Below are 22440 nucleotides of genomic sequence, written 5' to 3'. Positions count from 1 at the left end.
TAAAAAAGTATGTTATGAACATCGTGTATGCGTTCGACTAATAATTACATCGTAATAATAAGACGCCGGTTCCGTTGTTTTATTCAAAATCTCGGACTTTGACAAAACTACAGCACCTAGAGTATTGATTTTTGCAGGGTATATTGGTTTAATAAAGTACAATATAATCGTGTAAAAAAATTAATTTTAAAAAATCAGTGAGGGTGTCCTCCTCAGCAAATGTTATAATATGGCTTTAAGAAAATAGGATATTGCAGTTGAAATCCATACACCCCTATGGAAATCATGACCTTAATCTTCTACACAGGGAGTGTAACTTTCAAATGGGGTTACCTGAATGGGTGACTCCATTTGAAACCTACATGTACACCCCTTGTGCGGGCGGGAGATTAAGGTCATGTCTTCCATAGGGGTGTATGGATATCAACCGGAATAGCCAAATACAGATGTCAACATGACATTTTTGATAAGTAGTCTGCAGATAAAGACTTCAGTTACTTTCTATGGCAGGGGTGGAATTTTGTAAAGTGCCACAGGAGTCCAAGTGGATTCTCACAAGAGTGTTTTGCGAGAGTCCATAGATTCCCGTAAATGGATTCTCGTTGTACAATCTTGCGGGAGTCCAAAAGGTATTATATTATATATGTAGGCCTACGTAAAATGCATTCAAACAAACAAACTAACAACTTAAACTAACAAAGTTAAGTTTTTAATATATGTGTCATCATACTCTCACTTCCATATGTCATTGCATCTTTGGTGACTTTTCCTTTATATTTTGCAGGCTTTGAGTTTTAAGGCGTGTTGAACTTAAACTTAAGTTTGCTGAACCGATCAATTCCAGCGGAGTCCACATGGACTCTCGCAATAGGTTTTACGGGAGTCTCTGCGAGAGTCGACTCTCGGACTCCCGCCGAAATTCCACCCCTTTATTATAAGACTGCCCTATCCCAACTCTAAACCCTAACCATAAACTCATGAGGACTGGACTCTTAAGTCTAGCAAGTTTCACCCTATTTGGTAATTGAACCCTTTCTTACCAAGTTATCTTTTTCCTCCATGACTAATTCTTCATCAATAGGCTCAATCTTTACTTTGTGTTCCAGTTTGTCCACAAGCTCTTGAAGTCTTAACACCTGTCCGCTGAATGTATTCATGGCTGTGAATAGCAAAGATGTGAACACAAAATATTGAAATATTTTTCAAACATGTTACATTTAAAGGTCATAAAAACGTTTTTAAAACGTTTTAATGAAAAATCAATACAACATTAGAAATGTTGTCAAAATGTTATTGTAAAATATTTTTGGCAAACGTTTTTGTCAAATATTTATGGCAAACATTTTTGCAAAATATTTTTATCAACTCTTTGATAACATTATGTTAAAATGTTTTGCATATAGTTTTCAAAAACATTTCTGGAACGTTATTAAAATGCTTAAAAAACATTTTCTGTGATTTGTTTTAGAACAATGTAAATAATTTTCAATGGACAATCCTGATGAATCTATTTGCGGGTTTTCTGTGAAACGTTTTATGTTTTTTGTGTGTTACCCATTGTTATTACTAAGCAGCCAGTTGCAAAGGTCAGAGCTTCTGCGAATTATGCACATACACAGAAACACTGACATGATGCCTAGCACATACACATTATGTCCAAGAATAACAATGATGCTTTTGTTTAGTATGAAAAAATGTACCCTTCTAGATCCTGGTTACAGACCTGGAATTCAATGCGCAGGTACAGGAACCTGGAACCTCTGTAATGAAAGACAAAGATAAAAGACTAGTTTGCGTCTGACGTCATCTGTCAATCAAACTCCGAGCACGGTTTGTTTACAAGTGTCGTGATGATATGAGTTGCTGAACACAGCGGTAAAACCGGGCGCCTTATTGTTAATTTTGCACCATCATACATACAAACCATCTCAAAAGTTAGGTCTTAATAGTAGGAAACTTTCTTTGGTGAAGGCACCATGTTAACAATGCCTAGAAATGTTGCTTTTTGCCTTGTAAGAGTACGTCGTAATTGTAGCCATTCACTGCTATTCGTTTTCTCCGATCGGCACCAGCCAGATGAATCGACCTTCCTTATACGCGCTATTAGCCAATCAAGGATCGTAGAGAATTTGATTGACAGTGACGTCAGACGCAAACTAGTCTTTTTATCTTTGTCTTTAATTATATGTCTATTTGATTACAATTAAACACAATCATCCTTGTATTTGGTGTACTAGACAAAATTTCCAAGGGGGGGAGGGCAAAATTACATTGTAGTTCCATTATCTTGCTCCCAAAATGACTTTACCAGGAAATAACCATGTGAACATTTGCATTTTCTTCTAATTTGGTCAAAAGCATGGTGACATTGTGTTGCTGTCTAAAGAGGCCTTGCACACTGCATGTTTCAGTTTTAGTTTGTTCTGGTATTTAGAGAAAAGAGAGGAATGTTGACCCCCTGGTTGGTATGTCACTAAGGCCAAAAAAAATTGTTTGTTTGTCCATAGAGGCTTATGAAACAGTTGGGTCGGTAGGTCGGATTTTTTAAATTTTTTTTACAGATATTGCACTTGAAACTGACAATTTGAAGACTGGTAAATAAGTCAAAACACACAGTACTTTACTGGTTTAACTCTTGAGATGGTTCTGCATGTTATACTGTTCATTTTCTTTACATTTTCTTTCTTTAAATTTATACTAACCACTGTTTTATAAGATGTCCCATCGATGCCAAAAAAAAAAAAAAAAATTCAAAAAAAAAAGAAAAAAAAAAATATTCGGTCGGGACCAGGGTACACGGTCGGTTGGACGTGGACAAACAAACAATTTTTTTTTGCCTAATAGCATTATCTTTGAGGAAGTCTCTCTACTTTTAAGGGGGTACTACACCCATGTGGTAAATTTGTGACTATTTTTGCATTTTTCTCAAAAAATAATTACACACTGGTAACAAAAGTTTTGTATATTATTGGGGCAAGGAATCCAATTACTACACTGAAATTTCAGTGACTCAAGACAAGCGGTTCAGTATATATGATAGGAAACGAGGTACATCCTAGCGGTACCTTATTTCTGATCATAAATAACAAACCGCTTGACTTGGGTCACTGACATTCCAGTGTAGTAATCGGATTCCTTGCCCCTATAATATACATAACTTTTGTTACTACTGTGTTATTAGTTTTTGAGAAAAATGCAAAAATAGACACAAATTTATCGAGGGGTGTAGTACCCCCTTAAAGGAATTTGAGGTGGAGATAAAATAGAGGCAAAGGGCCTTGTCTTAGTACCCAACACAACAGAACTGTCAGGGTTTAAACCCACACTTTGTATTCCATTTTAAAAGCCTGTACTGCTGCGTCTTTAACCCCACGTGTACTAAACATAATAATCCAATTAAGTAAAATTGAACCCCTGGTTGGTATGTCATTAATAAATAGCATCAACATTGAGCGAGGTCTCCCTACTTTTAATCTAGGAATTTGAAGTTGGACAGATTATTATAGAGATAAAGGGCCTTGTCTTAGTGAGCAACACACCTGAACTGTCAGGTTTCAAACTAGCACTGGAGCCAGTGTCGTGACCTGTACCCGCTGGAAGTAGCGGTCGCTTCGCTGCCTCGTTGTCCGAAGAACTGAGCCAGTTCTAGGTTCAAACCCACAACCTTTCAATCAATACTGAAAGCCTGTACCCCTTCATCTGACTCTCCAATTAGGCCTAAAAAAAATTGTTTGATTGGTGTAACCCGACCTACCCTAAAATTAGGCCCGACCCTAACTTTTTTTCTTTTGTTTTTGCAAAAAAAAAATATTAATAAAAAAAAAAAAAAAAAAAAAAATTAAAAAAAAGAAAAAAAAAAAAAAAGTTCCAAAGCCTTTATAAAATAGGCAAATTTAAAAAATAAAAATTAAAAAAAAAAAAAAAAAAAAATTGCCCGACCTACCTATAAATTTTTATGTTACGCCAATCAAGCAATTTTTTTTAGGCCTTAGGTAGTGATGTAGGTGCGTATTTCACTGGTTTCACTGTATTTCAGCGATTTGTTAAGCAATGACAACACTACCAAACTGAATGAGATACCATCAGATACAAAGTATTGTACCACCAACCTTACCATCTATATCTCTTGGTATGCTAGTCTGAGTCGCAAACTGTCTTCTTTCTCTTCTTTTAATCCATCCTGCGTTGCTTTTGCTGGAATCATCCACCATGAATGCTTGTGTCTGACCCTGTCTGGGTGGGGTATGTAGCAAAGCAATGCATTGAAAATAGTAGCACTTTCACCAACAATCATTTATGCAACAAATGGGAGCAAAGCTGAGACAGTTACATGTACACCAGATAATACTGGCATGGATAAGAACTTAAAGGCGCTATCAGTAATTTGATAAATCAGAAAATCTACAAAATCATCAAAAATCATGATATTTGCTTTTTTGTAAAGAGGATGGGCTAACATACCTTGCACATGGCAATACCGAACATTGCATAATAATGAGGGCAAAATCTCAATTCACGGTACATGCAATTGAATGGAGTTCCATAATTATCAGCAAGTCAGTTTTCTTCCATTTTGCCAAATTTTCATAGAAAAAAAACTTAATGATAGTTCTATTGACTAATATCATTTATCTTCCAAATTCTAATTGTTTTAACACTTTCACTGGGATCACTGATAGAGCCTTTTTAAAGTACTCCCGACATATTCAGAGCATTCTATTTAGGCATGGGAACATTAAACGCATGTACCGTTAAACATTAAACGCATGATCCATTAAACGTGTAGCAATAGAGGTAGTCATTGTGAAGTCAACGCCGCTATCTTGTGAGTGCCTTGTTATTAAGATCACCGCGTTGACGCTTGACTGAAGAGGTGTGCCATGCACTGCGACTTCCGCGTAATCGGGCCGTGTGGTCTAACGCATGACAGTGTACATATTTGGGATGACCATGAAAAGAAATGAGAGAGGGGGATAAGAAGGGAGCGAGAGAGCGGTAGAGTGAAATATGGAGTGAAAGGGGGAGAGGGAGAGGGAGAAAGAAAGAGGAACAGGGAGAAAGAAAAGAGGTGGATGGATGCCTGGTTATACAGTTGTCTTAGGGCATTTAAATAAAGGCACTTAATTTAATGCCAACGTGACCAGATGGGCGCTGACATTACAGCGTCTAGACAGGATGTCTGGGAAAGTGATCTTTGGCACAGCGGGTGGTCTTCCTGTGTATTTCAATTGGAAACGCGGGATGCATGTCCAATTTTTCTAGCAAATTTGTCATTTTTTTACAGCTTTGTAGTATTATTGTAACAGTTTCCATCGATAACTTTTTTTTTCTGTCGATCAAAACTTTAAAAATTTAGTTTTTGAAAACCACATACAGTTATTCCTTCATGTAATTTTACACGAAATTAGGGTTAGGGTTAGGGTTAAGGTAAAACAGAATCCCCCAATGTATAATTAAAATGCCTATTAAATTTAGACTAAATTTTAATGATATTTGTCTGAAAAATTCCTATCTCTCTTAGCATTGTAGCACATCTACTGATCACTTGGTGGTCTTGGTATGGCGGCGTCCATGGGTGATGTGGGCATTAAATTTAGTGCCTTTCATTTAATACCCTATGGTAACTGTTATACAGATACCTTTAATACACATGCCTTCACCTGTTTATAATTGAAAGCATTGCAATAGGGCAATATGATGAAAACATATAGCAGAGAAGTAAAGAGAAGAGTTGAACATTAATGTTAATTTCATGTTGATTTTAAAAACATAGTTATATTGCACTATTCCATCTAAAATCAACACTCCAAGTGTGGAAGATTTTGGAAATATCTTCCACAGGGGGATTGGGAATTTCAAATGGAATTAGCACAATTAATCAATTCTATTTGAATCTCATGAGATTCAAATAGAATCACCCTCCCTCTGTGGGAGATACAGGATGAGCAGGGGTCGCATTTAAGGAGTTTGCGCGTCCAGGGACTCCTTTATTTTTTATTTTGCCCATTTTGAACTCCTTAAATCTCAAGTTGAAAGTGACCAAAGGGTCCGATAAAAACTGTATGGACTCCTTAATTTCACGATGCACGGTGGTATAAATCATCAATTAAAAATAAAAAATAAAAGATCAGTAAATCTTTTGAATCACCATAGGCCAACAACACTAATAATTTCACTGAATATTTGACAAGTTCGAAGTTTAGAATTTCGGACAGATGGACTCCTTAAATTCTCATCGGACCCCTTAAATGTTGGTTTTGCATGTACCAAAGGGTCCAGAAAGAAAAATTAAATTGGACCCCTTTATTTTTTGTGCTCGCGCTACCCCTGAGGATGAGTCTTTCTCAGAGGGTGTATGAAATTCAAATGGGACTACATTTTGTACCTAATGAGTTAATTCCATATGAAATCTTCCACAGGGGTAGTGTGGATTTTAAGTGGAATAGCCCATTATAAGTTCTTCAATAAGTGCTGATCTGTAGAAGGTAAGGCCAAAAAAAAATTTGTTTGCTTGTCCTCCATCCACTGTTTATAGTTTATAATTCTAATGTTTTTTTAATTACTTTTTCTGTGTCAAAATTTCATTTGAAAGCTAAATTTGGCCAACAACATTTTCTTCAGAATAAAATCATTACCGTACTGTAAGCTCGTTACAACATTTATAACTGTCCATTCCTGCATCAACGTTCTTATGCCTGTAAGGATGCCGTCATTCCATTTCTATGTGGTGTACCTTGCGTATTGAAGTTCTGAAGTGAATGACCAATGTCCATTGCTTACATACCTACACAGTAGTGAATAAAAAAATCCTGACCGACCGACACAATTTTGTGGAGGACAAGCAAACTATCTTTTTTGGCCTAAACATGTGGTATCTGCTGTTAAGGGGGCACACAGGATCACTTAAAGTCAGAAATTTTAGACATTGTTTTGTATTGTATCTTTAAAAGTAATGATGATAAGTACATAAAAGTATACATTTTCAGAAAGGAAATGACTCAAGGAATCCAACTAGCATGGCAGACTTCTGCAAAAATGAGCAGTTTTTGAGAAAAGCGTCAAAATTGATTTCCCATGCCAATTTTTTTCAGTCCGCCATAACAACTTACCCTAAATATCAAAATGGATGAAAATTGCATGTTTGTGTTCTAAAGACACAAATCTAGAAGGTGTTTTCTTAAATTTTTGAATTTTTCCTTTGTTTTAAAAATATGGGTCAAAAAGGATCAAAATTTGACTTTTTTTTTTCAATTTTGACCAAAATCTGGGATATTTTAAGGTATATTTTCAAAGCGAAGAAAAAATTCAAAAATTTGAGAAAACACTTTCTAGATTTGTGTCTTTAGATCAAAAATATGCAATTTTCGTCAATTTTGGTATTTAGAGTAAGTTGGCGCTTTTCTCAAAAACTAGTCTGCCGTGCTAGTTGGATTCCTTGTGTCATTTCCTTTCTGAAAATGTATACTTTTATGCACTTATCATCATTACTTTTAAAGATACAATACAAAACAATGTCTAAAATTTCCCACTTTGAGTGATCCTGTGTGCCACCTTAAGGTATTTACATATCGATACTGCATTTGACTGATCAACCAAACAGGTAGGCCTACAGATCATTAGTCTGAAGGGTCATTAGTACAGAAAGGGTTAAACTTAAAGTTAGGGTTTAGGTCATTTTATGTTAGGATAAGGAATAAGGTTAGGGATATAGTTAGGATCAGCATTAGGGCTAGCATTAAGGTTAGCATTAAGGGGGTACTACACCCCTGGCCAATTTTGTGCCTATTTTTGCATTTTTCTCAAAATTATAGCACATTGGTGACAGGTAAGATATGTATATTTTAGGGGCAAGGACTACAACTACTCTACTGAAAATTCAGCAATTCAAAGCGAGTAGTTATTGATCTATTGATCAAATATTGGTTTTCCCTCATTTTTGACTGTAACTCCACAACTGTTGTCTGTGCTGAAATAACATTCCAGTGCAGTAGTTGTAGTCCTTGCCCCTATAATATACATATCTTACTTGTCCCCAATGTGCTATAATTTTTGAGAAAAATGCAAAAATAGGCACAAAATTGGGCAGGGGTGTAGTACCCCCTTAAGGTTATCATTAGAGTTAGTGTTAGAGATAGGGTTAGGTTAGGATTAGAGTTATGGTTAGCATTAGAGATATGATTAGGTTTTGGGATAGGGTTATGTTTACGGTTAGGATTAGGTTAAGGTTAGGGTGAAGTTTAGTGTTAGGGTTTATAACTAAGTTGTTGGGTTTTCAGACTAAATACCCCTTCCGACTACCGACCTGTAGTCAACCAAACCTCCCAAGTCAAAAGAGTCTGATTCTGATTTTTTATCTGTCTGCAGATACTGCTTTCGTATTCTTTATAGGGTCATGCTTGGGAGGAGAGAATTGCTATCTGTCTACTGACACTGCTTTCTTACTTGAGGAGAGAATTGTTCTTAAATACCTACCGATTCGAAAGGGCATCTCTCTCTAAATGATCGGAGGCAGCATCCACAGATCGCTGGACCGAACCCAACTGATTGAGGATCTCCTTCAACAGGAATCGCACTGTAAACTTCTCTTGAAAAGACTTGTTGGGATATTCCTATAAACAAATTGAATCAAACAAATGATTTGTCTATAGTTGATCATAGGATAGCTCACACTGTTTAACTAGGATATGTCCTGGTAATGGGCAATTCCAGTTGAAATCCATACAAATCCTATAAAAAAAAAATCTTAATCACCCACGCAGGGGTGGTAGATTTCAAATGGAGCCACACATTCAGGTAACCCCATTTGAAATTTGAAAGGTCATGTCTTCAACAGGGGGTGTATGGATTTTAACTGTTAGCTTATTAACTAGCATGCATCGAAACAGCCTTGATGAGCGATCCAAAAAATGTGACATGATCAAGGGGAATGAGTCACATGTCGATCCTGGTCGAAAATGAGTTTTACATAGGTTTCTAAAGAGGATATTTAGAGCTTTCAGAAACTGAAAACCCCATGTTGATACGACTTTTCTTTGCAGAGTTACATAATTTAATTAATCACTAAAAACAATATAAAACAAAAGAATTTTAACAATTTCTTTGTTAATATCTCAAAATCAATATTAGGGACATCATTTCCCTTGATCGTGTCACAAATTTGTTTCTGGTGCCGTAGTCATGTTGTACAGTATACATACATACCTGTGAAGTATTAACTAATGCTGCAGACACCGAAGCATTGAGATCTTCCATGGCTGCAAAGATTTCTTTGTATGGTCCAAGGTGTTCAGCAAAATAAGCTACAAAAAGAAACATAAATCATGTACTTTTATACAGAAACTTGTTTGCAAGACATAAATATTGGTATATTCCATTTAAAATTCACACTACCCTGGTGGAAGATTTAGCTAAAGTCTTCTACAGAGGCGAGTATAAGTTTAAATCAAACAGACAATTGGGAAACTTCTAATTGAAATACTCACTCCAGTTGTGGAAGATATTGGTAAAGCCATACAGAGTATAGGTTTCAAAAATGATTAACTCTGACCAATTACATTTGAAAAACTTACTCCCCTTGTGGAAGATATTTCCAAAATCTTCCACAGGGGGGGGGGGGTGTGGATTTTAAATGGAATAATCCATTGTACCATTAACCAGATATCACAAGGTTTTAGTTATAGGTTAATAAATATGTATCAGTTGCTGGGAGTGAAATTGTACAAAATAAAGCATGTGTACATGTAAATAAGATGTTGATGCATCTAATGCACAAGCCCTGAAGGGGGGAAGGGAGTGCATATAAAGTCTGCACAAAAAGTAACTCAGCTGTTGTAAATACACCTATAGCTTCAGAACTAATAATTGTTTCCATAATATTTCAACATAGAAAGAAGGACGATTTATTTACGCGCATTTTGATACCCCATCTGTCCAATTTCGTTCAATATTAACATCACAGCAGTGTTTTTAAAGAAAATCACCCGAATTTAAAAGTTGCAGCTATTTGTATTGATTTGAAGTCAGCGCGAAGATAAATGGAGGGTGTTACGTGCCACAATGCTTGTGTAAAAACCATTGATCGCTGTAAACTGCAACTTTTAAATTCGGGTATTTTTCTTTAAAAGCACTACTGTGTTGTTAATATTGAGCGACATTTGACAAATGGTGTATCAAAATGCGCGTAAATAAATCGTCATTCTTTCTATGTAGAAATATTGCGGAAACAATTATTAGTTCTGAAGCTATAGGCGTATTTATAACAGCTGAGTTACTTTTTGTGCAGACTTTAGATACACAATCAATGCATGGTTCGCAATTTTCTAAAGTTGTTGCTCTAATAGAGGTTATCCGTGTTCTATAAGCTGCATACATGTATCCTATCAGCGACTGCTATACCAAAGAAATACATGCATGTGCAACGAAGACTGTTTCAAAATAGCCCGCCAAAGTCACACAGGTAACTCCGAGGTCGTGTATCAAATTGGTTTGAATGAGGAATACTACGGGAACCAGTGCCTTTTGTTAGAAGTCACGCATGAATAAAGTGGATAACCTCTATTAACAGGGCATAATATAACCGGTATTGCATCACATTTTGCTACACAATCTAGCCACTATGCAATCACACAAACACATGTTGCTATACATAATTATTACTATTCAAATAAAACCTAAGTCACAATTTTGCTATGCAAAGTTCTGACACTAAATTATGCTCTGTGTATTTTATGAGTTCAGATTTCCAGGGTATTACTCACAGACTTACGAGGGGAAGATGAAAAAAAAATCTGGAATTCAAGATTAATCCTGAAAACTTGATCCCTGGAATATTTCACTATCAATTTCCTTCACATGTTTTCCAATATAAGCTAGAGCAATTAGGTCAGTAGTACAGACCACAAAAGAATTATAGTACCAAGTTATAACATAGCCAGTACCTGCACCCTTTACATGTAGTAGTTCTGAATTAACCCTAACCCCCAAAAATCTTACAAAATCTTACGATGAAAAAATCTGCGCATGCATGAATCCCAGGGTCTGCGATGCTGAAATCACCCCGCGTGTTATATGCTTACGGAATTGCTGGCCGGGCAGCAATAACCTGTGTAGCTACCGGTCCGTGATTGTGTGCTTGGCATGCGAGGGGTCAAAGGTTCGAATCCCGGGGGGTGCCAAGTCAAAAATTCTTCTTCTCCTTGACTTTTTCGGATCTTCTTTGACTTCCGATCCCAAAAAGCAGGGTCCAGTGTGAGGGTTAAGATCCGATTTGTTGAAATTCGTTGAGAATAAAGGGAGGGAGAGGGGCTTTTAATATCAACTTACTACACAGTTCTCCAGTGTCAATGTTATTGGTATTGTGTGTGTCTATCTCATGAAAGAGTTCATCTAGCTCCTTATTTTCTAGCACACCGTCGGCAAAGAAGGAACGGAACTCGTCCATTGACAAGCAGTTATCATCTGAAATATAGATTTATAACATTAAGTGATGAAACGTGAATTCAACAACATTACTCTTCTTACTTTGGACAGGAGTCAACTACATGTGAAACATTTTACAACTTTTACAGAAGCGTAATTAAAGACTGGTATGAAAACGAGTTCAGTGTGAATGCATAATTTGTCATGAATGGTAAGGCCTGTGCCTGGTCACACAAACACGCTTTCATGTTGAATTAATTATTTTGGGGGAAACTTTGTTTTATTATAAAATGAACACATGAGTTGTAATTAGAAAAAACTCGGAGGGAGGGAGGTGTTATTTTTTTTTCAATGTAAAATTTGCATTGCATTGACAATAGTTTTTGGTCTCTTCCAACAGTGCTCGAGGAAACGATGATGACATTTTTTATATTTTTTTCAAACGTGAGATGAGGGAAAAGCCCCCTAGAGTACAAAAAGACTTGGAAGTGATCATTGTTCTCCAATAAAGTTATTTATAATGTATGAAGATTTCATTCAAAAAAATATTGAAAAATCTAAAAAAAAATACAAAAATCTGACAAATCCCAGAAATTTGAGGAGGGAGGGGACAAGAACCAAAACATTAATTCTATACTGCCTAATGTTGTGTGTATACCATTTTTGAGTTTAAAAAAGGTAAACACTGGAGAGGTTGAGAGGGGTGGTCAAATTGTTTAGCCACATCATAAATACATGTACATTACACAAACTACCGTATAACATTAAATTTAAAGTTATGTATTAAAATACTAACACATGTTTAAAAACTCTTACCATTTTTATCAGCTCTTCTGAAAACCTTTCAAAATGAAAAAACAAAACAAGATGAGAGTTAGAAAACATAATTTATATGACAAAGTACATGTACCAGGCTTCAAAAAATATCAGTAATTTCCAAGTATCCATTTTGGCAATCATTGTGCTGTACACCAAGCTTGCCTTAAGGCCAGAGTAATGGAAGACACATTCGTCCACGACCGAATTTGAGATTTTTTGATATTTATCAACACTAAGATGTATTCTATCACTTGAAACTGATAAAATACAACTTGCTAATATTTATACGTATTTTTGCTTGATTTATTTCACTCTCTTCAACTCTAAAAAGTCACATGGCTCAAGACAGCTTAGTAAATTGGCGGGAAATAATGAGTCAGAAATGCGCGAATGCGAAATATTGTGATTACGCTAGCGATTCGCGTCAGCGTGACGCCATGCTAACTCTCATGGCGTATGTCCAACGCAGTCAAGACGCATTCGGTATGTTGTTAACGCCAGCAAATGTGGTGTAAACAAAACAAAAATTTGCAGTCAAAATGCCACTTGGATTTTTTAATTATTTTGAATTTTGGTGCACTAAAAGCAGACATTATAGATTCATTGGTGCAAAAAGATGCATATTAAGACCATGTACCAGATTCAGCTTTTACAAGTGTGAAAGTCTTACCGTTTTAAAATTTAAGGACGTTTTGTGCATAATTTTGACATTTTTTACTAAAACGTCGATTTCTCAGAGTTCACTTTTGACAATATTGCGCGATTTTTGTGACAAGATAACTAAAAAAATATGCAAGCAAATGGTAAACTTTTTGCACTATCCTTTAGAGTACATCAAAGTCTAGGGAAGGGTTTTTTAATTTTTTCAAAATATTTGTTATAAAAAAAAATATACACCATTATGTGCAATTTTTAGCTTAATAGAGTGACAAAATGGTTTTTTTCACATGTTTTTTTCATTATTTCTAAAAAAGAGACGAATATCAAAAAAATAAAAAAAAATTCCCTAAGTTCATGTCTCTTCTTCATGAAAAGCTAACTGAGTTTTTTTTTTACTCGAACGGATTTTTTTCTAAGTTGTCACAAAAAATTGGGGAAAAAAGTGATTTTTGTGATTTTTTCAAAACTTGATATTTTTGAACAAATCTGACGTCACCATGGGATTCCTTGACTCATTTCCTTTCCAAAAATGTATAGTTTTATATACTTTGGACATACAATTCAGAAATAATGAACCTCGAAAAGGTCCATGTTCTCTCCCATTACTCTGCCCTTAAGTGTTTACAAAATGTACCCTGTACCCAGTTCCAATATAAATTGAAACTCCTGGCTCCGACCGGGTGTGTGTTTGTATGTGTTTAATGTGCATTCAGTCATTCACATACACACTTAGCCGTCGGTTCAAAGAAATCGTTGCTCCAAAAAATGATTGCAAATTACACATTTGTAATCATTTTTCACCACAAAATATGATATGAAAACATAGGTGAGCAATGTATGAATATATGGAGAGGTGAAACAGGTTATTAATTATTGTCAATATTAATATTTTGCGACATTTATAATGAAAATAATGAACACTCTAGCCACCCTATGGCACCTTTTACAACTTGAGAACAAGTCTTCAAACGTTCGAAATTTGTAGTTACTACAACAACAGCCCTGTAGTCCCTGTACCCTGTCTACGCTCTCAGAATGTAAAAAGTGTTGTTCTTCTCTGCCAGCAAATGTACATGTCTACAGAACGTCGATACCAATTGGTCCTGTCCAGTATTTCTATAGATTAGATTAGAACTGAAGCTTTACATAATATTTTTTATCATGACAAGGGTTTGTATTACAAACTGAAAGCTTACAAATTGAAATTGTACAATGACGTGTAAGCTTTCAGTTGCAGTTTCATCATGCATGCTTTATATGCATTGCAATGTGATAACTTACATCTAGAAATATTGACAGTCCTTTCTCGTTTTCAGCAGATGCCATGGTGTTATTCTTTTGCCAAATTCGGTCTCCAAAATTTTAGCACAACTTCACACAACACAAAGTTCCTTATCTGCCCAGCCAGCTGATTTCCTATTTTTCAGTGCAAAATGAAGCTCTTCCGGGAAGTTTGTTTTATTACTGCTACAGGGAGTAAATTTTATTTTAGTCCATAAATCGTAAATATGAACGTAAAATGGAGCCCCCTTTCCTTCCATAGTTTTAAAGCCATTACATATTTCATAAACAAAGATGTTATCTGATCAGTATAGGAAGCAAATTGTGTTGAATGCAAGAAAAAATGGTTGGTTTTTAATATTAAATTAAATCTAATCCCCTTCAAGACTAATTGACTATTCCAATTATTACGACGGGCGTGAAATAGTTTGTACGACAAGCTTTTTGCAACATTTACTGCATGAAAACGTGAAACTCCGAATTGGTATCAAAAAGTATTCAGTTATTTCGAAATTTACTCCTGTGCAGTTACCAAAATGTCAGGAGGACGGGTTGGACACTTTTTGCTGGCTAAGGTTATGAGTACCAGTTTGTCAAAAGTAGCAAAATGTGAAGTTAATCGACTGAAATTGGACAAATATGTAATGAAAGTAAGAAAGCAAAAAAAATATGTGTATCATACATCATGACATGACATACACATCATGTATGTAGTAGGTATGCCAGGTGAATTCAAATTTGCCATCAAACTGCATCATTTTATATATCAAATTAAAGCCCTTGGGTAAAGAAAGCCAAAACTGAAAACCTTTTTGTCATAGCACTTTTCGTAGCAAAGTTACATACAATTACATCTTGTCAAAGATTGACTTTCATCAAAAAGATTCTGTTCTGCTAGCAAAATTCCCCAAAACAGCATTTTGGGGTGTTTCTAGATCTTAGTCTCATGACGATAGCAGCTTTTTTTAATGGAACTGCTATCAAAATCCCTCTAAAATTTCATGTGCGAGTGTCTCATCACCAAAAAATATCATATATTTGGGTCAAGTGAAGTATAGACAACATATTTATGTAGCCTTGTAGGTTTCCTTGAGCTAGCTGTTCTTTTAAATTTCTATGTAAATATGTATTGCCGGTTTAGGCCATTTTGGCTGACTAGCAAATGTGTTAACTGAGGTTTCCCTCTCATACCTATACATGTATGTAGTAATGTACCGGTAAGCTAAAAAGCAGTGCCGTACTATTACGCTGACTTTCGTATTCGGCGAGGAGGACGATTTCGACCTCCTGGTTTGTTTACAAACAGAGAGGTAGACAAAAAACCGTTCCGCTTGTCCAAGCACTCAAGTATCGGAAGGATGGTCCACAATAGCGTGATTCACGTAACCTGAATAGGGATTAAAAAGCTGTCACGTAGAACCATGTGCTTCTATTGTCCAATTTGCCATCAAGATTTCATGGAAACAGTTCAGACCCAGTACACGATCATGTCAGAAATTACATTTTGTTCTGGGTCTGATTATTCGGACTAGCTAAAAAGGTGCCATAAATATTTATTATTATATTATGCCTTTAAAAAAGTTAAAAATTGAACTTTGATCAAGAAATCTATTATCTACTATCCACGACTCGGACTAGTCGACTATACATATAAATCTTTTGCAAGGTTCCTTTCACTTTCAGTTTCAGTTAAAACATGGCGTATCGTAATACGCATGTGACATATATATATTTAAGCATGTGGATTATTACTATAGTAGGACATGTCCTGATGATGGAAAATAATGCTTTTAATAATATGCTGTGACAATCAAGCCCAAAGACAAGTACAAAATTATTTTCTAATCTTTTTCATTTAACAACAATATCAAAAATAACATAATATTGAAATTATGAGCTAACTGCGGGGAGCACGTGTATGGTGGCCGAGTGGATAAGGCGCCCGACTCATAATACATAGGTTGTGAGTTCGAGCCCCGCTCGTGCCAACATGTTGTGTCCTTGGGCAAGGCACTTTATCCTCATTGCCTACTGGGGGATGTGGTTGGGTTGGATTGGATGTTTGTATAGTTGTTTGTTTCAATGTTGCAATATTGGCGCTGATTAAGCTGCTGCCTGCAAATTGCATTGTGTCTGTTTAGGTGTGTTTAATGTACAATTCTTGCAATTTGACCTGTGGGTCACCATTAGAGTTTGAAATAAAACCTTCCTTTTTTTTTTTTACATAATGTACATGTATACTCAAGATTTTGAATGCTAAGACTTGTCCCAAGTTTTTGGCCCATTTCCCTTCAAATTGCAAAAATATTATAATTTGACTTTTATTGCCAGTTCAGAATGCAGAACTAATTTAAGGGTTAGGAGTTATCTGTGTTTCATTTGGTAAAGTAGAATAATAATTTTCAATTCCCCAATTTTTTTTTTTTTTTTTTTTTTTGAATAGGGACATTTGATGACATTATGTGACATAATCAAGGGGAAGGAGTCACATGTCGACACTATTCAAAAATACATTTTACATGTGTTTCTAAAGAAGACATTAAGAGCTTTCAGAAACTGAAAACCCCATATTGATATGACTTTGTGAAGTTACGTCGATTTATCAATCTCTGAAAACAATATAAAACAAAATAATTTTAACACTTTCTTTGCCAATATCTCCAAAGAATTATTAGCGACTTTCGACTCATTTCCCTTGATCTTGTCACATATTATAACTTAGACTACATTTGTAGACACCCAATAAAATTGACTGCAGAAGAAAAGGGGTATGTTTATTACACATGGTTGCTAGAGAAGTCTAGATCTTCAAATTTGCTCACTGATAGCTTCACATTCAAATCTAGAGTCCAATGCTATTGAAATCTAGTACAAAATCGATGAAGCAATAAAATTTGGAACAAAATGACAGCTCATCAATCATCACAATGTGCAAACAGACGATCGTATCAGAAACTTTGTTACAATTCCACTTCAACTCAATTTTAGACTATTCAAAATAGGCAACCTTTGCTCTTACAGATACAGTTGACTCATCAAAATAGCAATGATAACACTGATCTACCGAAAATGATAGCCTAGCCTTGAATGCGTAGCTATCATGCTAGAGATCTCAAAGTAAGAAAAGGTTTACTACATAAAACTAAATCATTATACACTCATTTATCATTTTCTTTCTACTTCCTGTAGTATTACGGCAGAAGAAGAACAGTCCTAGCTCGTGATGAAGAAAGACTAGCCAAGGAAGGTGATGTAGTGTTACTGAAAGAAATGCCAGAGAAAGTCTCCAAACGTGTGTCCCACAAAGTGGACCGTGTCATATACAGCTTGGGAAATGTAACAGACCCCATAACAGGACTCAAGTGCGATAAAGATGGATACTGGGAGAGTCGACGCGGAGAATGGGATGAGAATATGATGGCAAAGGCAGCGGAAAGAACTGAGGAACAATATGAAGCGCAAGAAGGAACTGCTGTATGAAATACATGAGCATTGGAAATGATTTGAGATTTTTTGAAACTCTGTTCATCAGTGTGCTGTGGAATACTTTACATGAGGAATTTTATGGCATATAAAATGTGTGTCAGTGATTTTAACATATATGCAAAATGAGTAGCAGAGCTCTATTATGTGTTTCAATTCCAGTGACACTTCATGCATATTGTCCTGGGTAGGATTAGGTCAATATGTTCACTGGAAGGGGCATGAAAGTTTGCACTATGGGCTATGGCCGTTATTGATTTTTCAAAGCATCCAAATGTCCAGGGAAATTAATTAAGTCTCACTGGATCTGGAATAGATAAATAAACTGAGCTCAAAAAGAAACTTATAATTTTTCACAAGGTCATATCTTGAAATCCTGTCCATCAAATTGAACCAAAATTACACACAGATTTACTTCAATGCTCTACTCTTAACACATGTCAGTAACCAAGCAGTTATCCAACTGACACAACAGCAAAATGCACTGACATGGAACAGCTTCCTGGACCACATTCACAGCCCAGCCCTGTTTCATGAAAAAGTGTATGAAAAGCAGAAAGCAGCACCGTTTTATCATCTGTGCAAGGATCTTGTGTGCATTCTCACAGATTTTTTGTGCTGGGTGCCAAATGTTGGGCTGTGAAAGTGGAGGAAGTCCAGGAAGCTGTTCCATGACAGTGCATTTTGCTGTTGTGTCAGTTGGACAACTGCTTGGTTACTGACATGTGTTTTGAGTAGAGTATTAAGGTAATCCTGTGTGTAATTTTGGTTCATTTTGATTGACAGTATTTTATAAAGATATGACCTTGTGATTCACAAGTTGTACAAAATTATAAGTTTCTTTTTGAGCTCAGTGTAGTTACATCAAGACTGTGATCATAATTTGACTTTGCTATGGCTTAAAAGTGAAGAACTTCAATTTGAAGCTATTCATCTTGATGCTAAAGAGCAAAATTTTCATCCAAAATGTACAGAGATAGTCTCCCTTCAAAGTTGACCGTATCATACAGCTTGGGAGATGTAACAGATCCCATCGCAGGACTTTTAAGTGCTATAAAGATGGGTACTGGGAGAGTCGACCTGGAGAATGGGATGAGAATATGATGGCAAAGGCAGCGGAAAGAACTGAGGAACAAAATGAAGCGCAAGAAGGAACTGCTGTATGAAATAATTTGAATAAAGACTGACTATTTTAAACTGAATTTTGAGACGTCAGTGTGCTGTGGAAAATTTTGCATGTCATCAGAGGATAATTTTACTTGCTCATGGATTTTAAGTTCAATACTGTCTTCAGATTGTTTCCATCCAAAATAACACTTCAATTTGGGCTAAATCTGCATACTGCTCACAAAAAGTATCCAAATACTTAAACAATTGAAGCAATATCTTAAAGACACTCAACCTAAAGTACTATCAAGTAATCAGTAGATGGGTAATTTTTAGGGGTGTCTACATTTACACATTTCACGTTTAACTGACCGTAAATGCACTATCCGTTTAGGAAAATCACTAACCGTTTAAATGTAAAAAAAAAAAAAAAAAAAAAATAAGCCCTGGGGGCCTGGTGTTTTTAATATGCAAAGTTATAATTTGTGTTCATGTCATACTCTATTAATGATTTCAAAATGGATACAAATTCAATGTATTTTGAAATCATTACCGTACTACATGTAGAGTATGACATAAAACAAATTATAACTTAACATATGTTGAAAACACCAGGGCCTGTTTACACAGTTAACCTACCGGATTGTGGTCCATTTAAACTGATAAGAGTGACAAATAACTGTTAATTTACACCCCTAGTAATTTTGTTCTGCATATTTTGATACCTCATTTGGCATGATCCAACATTGTTTCCGAATTGAATGGAAAAATTGAGCATTTCAAAAGTGACAAATTTTTTGATTTTGGACATGCAGTTTGCTTCTAGAACAGGTAAAATTAATGCTTGTGACACATACTAAAAATAATGCTCGAATAAGTTCTGTGAACTCAAAGCAAGTCCAGAGAAGTAAATCAAGGCTATAGCAATAATGTATACTGTAAAAGTGGAAGTTTTCTCGCGATTAACTTTTGCGTTCTGCCCATTTTTAATTGTTTCCCTTGTTTTTAAATTCGCGAAAGTTTCCTTACATCGACCTATACACAAAAGGAATATATTCATGTGTTGTTAATTTACTGGTAGCAGGTTGGACTGGAGCGTGAAAAGCTCGAAAATAAATGTAGCACGAAAATTTACACTTTTACAGTAGCTATTTTGCACTGACTGAACCCCCAGAAGTGGCAGATAGAGGTCTGAAGGGATCTGAAGGGAACTGTGCATTGTAAAGCAGACAAAGTTGTATCATCATTTCAGTAGACTTCTCCGTAGTCCACTTGCCAATTGTGCATACTCTGGCTATTACATTTAAGCTTAAAACTCTGATTCAATTATTTGTGCACAATTGATAGATTTTCACATCTGATCTTTTCAGTCACCGTACTCCCTCTGTTTGTTAGCTTCCCAAGTGGACTACTGACTTTGGATTGCGGTTAACATTTTTAACACGGGACTCTATGGAGAGCCTAACTAAAATTGGTCATGATGTAATGCATCTTCAAATGAATCTGGCTTGTGATTGGTCGCCCAGATCTCGTTATTGTTTAAATCCTCCCGACACGTACTGGTACTATCTAGGGAATGCAGCGCTTTTGTGCTGGCGCCGAAAGTTGATGAACGTACGCATCTAGCGCGTATTGTACCACCATGCTTAGTCTTGTGGTTAGATTTGATTGATAAACAAGTATGATTGACAGTGTGTTTTAGAGAACGAAGTCCCGGGTAAAGTTCTGCTTAAAAGTGAAAGTCCATAGTCGATTTTTAACTCGGATAATAAACTGGCAGATCCTAAAATTAGAATTGTTCAGTATTGAAGTGCCATTATAATTATGCCATTATGATATGTTGCATTCAATAATAGAAGCCAACATATACTTTACTTTTACTGTCACAAATATAATTACCGTAACCACCCGGGTATAAGCCCACCTTTAGGTATAAGCCCACCCCTATTTTTTCAAAACATTCTGGGAACAAGGGTGCACTCGGCTATAAGCCCAGTACTAAATTTTGGCCAAGTTCTTAAATCAAATCAATGCTTTTCTCTCACATTTAAGAACAAATAAAGAAAAAATATCAGCTGATAATTAACATTCCACACTTAGAATGTTAAGAAATTGACATAGATGATAGAAATTACTGGTACATTACACATCGTCATCATCCCTATATCTTCGTGTCAAAAATTGCCGTGATAGTACAGCGACTCCTCTCGTTTTTCAACAGCTACGCATCGCGATTTTGTTCGAGATAGGCCGAGCGACTCAGGCTAGGCATACCATGACTATCATATGAGATACACACAGAGTTTCTATATTCTACACATTATTACGATTTGTGCATGCTCTAGTACCCCATATGATGTTTCTATTACAAGAAAATCAATTTGTTTTCAGGTAAAACCAGGGTTTTGTTTCCAGTACACTCACTCGAAAAGCAGTACACTGATTAGCGGGGCCTTGCAGCTTGCTGTGGATATCTTTTACTGCATTTTAAAAGTAAAGATTTTGAAATCCAATGTAAAAATTGATATGTAATTTTGAGAATTACAATTCTACTTTATAGGTACAAAGGAACACGTTTAGCCCATTCAGTTAAGTTCCAGGTGCAAGCCCTATAACACATATGTAAACTTTCTTTATCTGTGTCAATAATAGAATATTGATTTCAACGGAGTATTGAGCTGTATATGGAAACAATATTTATAATACAGGGTGTTGACACTGTGCATTAGGCATATACAAATGGGGATGATTCCCGGGGATGATTTTTCTTATTTCTAAATTCAAGTACTAGCCCCTCCCCGGGTATAAGTCCACCCCATTTTGAAGTGAAATCTGCCATCTAGGGGGGTGGGCTTATATCCGAGTGGTTACGGTATATAAACTTTTTCATAACCATTTTATACTAGTATTTTGATGTAATAAATATCAGTATAATTTGGAGTTCAACTGAATGCGTTCATCATGATTAATAACATTTTTATTTATCAAAAATCGACTATGACATAGTCTATCATTTCAGCTGCCCTTGGTGGACATTTTATTACACTCTATTATGTACATTCTACATGTATAATACATTACTCGTGTAAAGTTTTTTCACAAAAATAAAAAGTAATCTGTACATTGATTCACACAGACTAATTATGGTGTATTTATTGCTCCCAAATAGCCCTAAATCTCTACATTTTTGCTACAAATCAGCCCATGATCACCCATTATCAAGTTTTGATGAATCCAAGTGTGTGAAAATATTGGATCCAAAACTTAATAATGATAAAATTGGATACTTTACACCCAATATTTATTGGTCTCAATTTGAGTTTTGAAATGTTTTAAAAGACCCATAGCTCTGCTCTACCAATAAATACGGGCTCAATCGATCCAATTTTATATCAAAATTGGGTTCAATAATATCCTACCAGAATCCACCGATTTTGAACAGTTCCCTCCAAAGGGACTATTCCATCTAAAATCCACACTACCCCGGTGGAAGATTTTGGAAACATGTTCCACAGAGGGAGTATGAATTTTAAATGGAATTAGCACATTGAATTTCATACACCCTCTGAGGAAGCTTCAACCTGAAGCATGCATTTTAAATTGAAATTATATGCTAATTCTATTTGAAATTCATACTCCCTCTGGGACATATTTCCAAAATCTTCCACAGGG

At 35.7% G+C, this 22440-nt stretch overlaps 2 protein-coding genes across 2 annotated transcripts in view; one reads left to right on the top strand and one right to left on the bottom strand.

The window, feature by feature from the left end:
• Nucleotides 1–14340, bottom strand: part of LOC140146696 (N-terminal EF-hand calcium-binding protein 1-like) — a 28940-nt gene extending 14600 nt beyond the window's left edge. Inside the window, exons 1-7 of the mRNA XM_072168568.1 lie at nt 14179–14340; nt 12235–12259; nt 11323–11457; nt 9202–9299; nt 8473–8609; nt 4115–4233; nt 1041–1159 (exon numbers count right to left, since the gene is read on the bottom strand). Coding sequence (XP_072024669.1) covers nt 1041–1159; nt 4115–4233; nt 8473–8609; nt 9202–9299; nt 11323–11457; nt 12235–12259; nt 14179–14223 — 678 coding nt within the window. The 5' untranslated portion in view covers nt 14224–14340. The remainder of the gene's footprint in view (nt 1–1040; nt 1160–4114; nt 4234–8472; nt 8610–9201; nt 9300–11322; nt 11458–12234; nt 12260–14178) is intronic.
• Nucleotides 14341–14630: 290 nt separating this feature from the next.
• Nucleotides 14631–21895, top strand: LOC140146694 (small ribosomal subunit protein uS17m-like). Its single transcript, XM_072168567.1, has 2 exons — nt 14631–14828; nt 17368–21895. Exons 1-2 carry the CDS (start codon nt 14715–14717, stop codon nt 17656–17658), a joined length of 405 nt encoding a protein of 134 aa, XP_072024668.1. The 5' UTR covers nt 14631–14714; the 3' UTR covers nt 17659–21895.
• The last annotated feature ends 545 nt before the right edge of the window (nt 21896–22440 follow it).

The sequence above is a fragment of the Amphiura filiformis genome, chromosome 2 (assembly GCF_039555335.1).
Source record: "Amphiura filiformis chromosome 2, Afil_fr2py, whole genome shotgun sequence".
NCBI lineage: Eukaryota > Metazoa > Echinodermata > Ophiuroidea > Amphilepidida > Amphiuridae > Amphiura > Amphiura filiformis.
The sequence above is the reverse complement of the archived record's forward strand: the minus strand, read 5'-3'. Positions and strand labels throughout refer to the sequence as shown.

Excerpts from the sequence above, each read along its gene's own strand:
- LOC140146694 (XM_072168567.1), top strand. The coding sequence starts at position 14,715 with ATGTCAGGAGGACGGGTTGGACACTTTTTGCTGGCTAAGGTTATGAGT. Across the intron at positions 14,829-17,367 it reads TGGACAAATATGTAATGAAA|TATTACGGCAGAAGAAGAAC; the intron begins GTAAGAAAGCAA and ends TACTTCCTGTAG.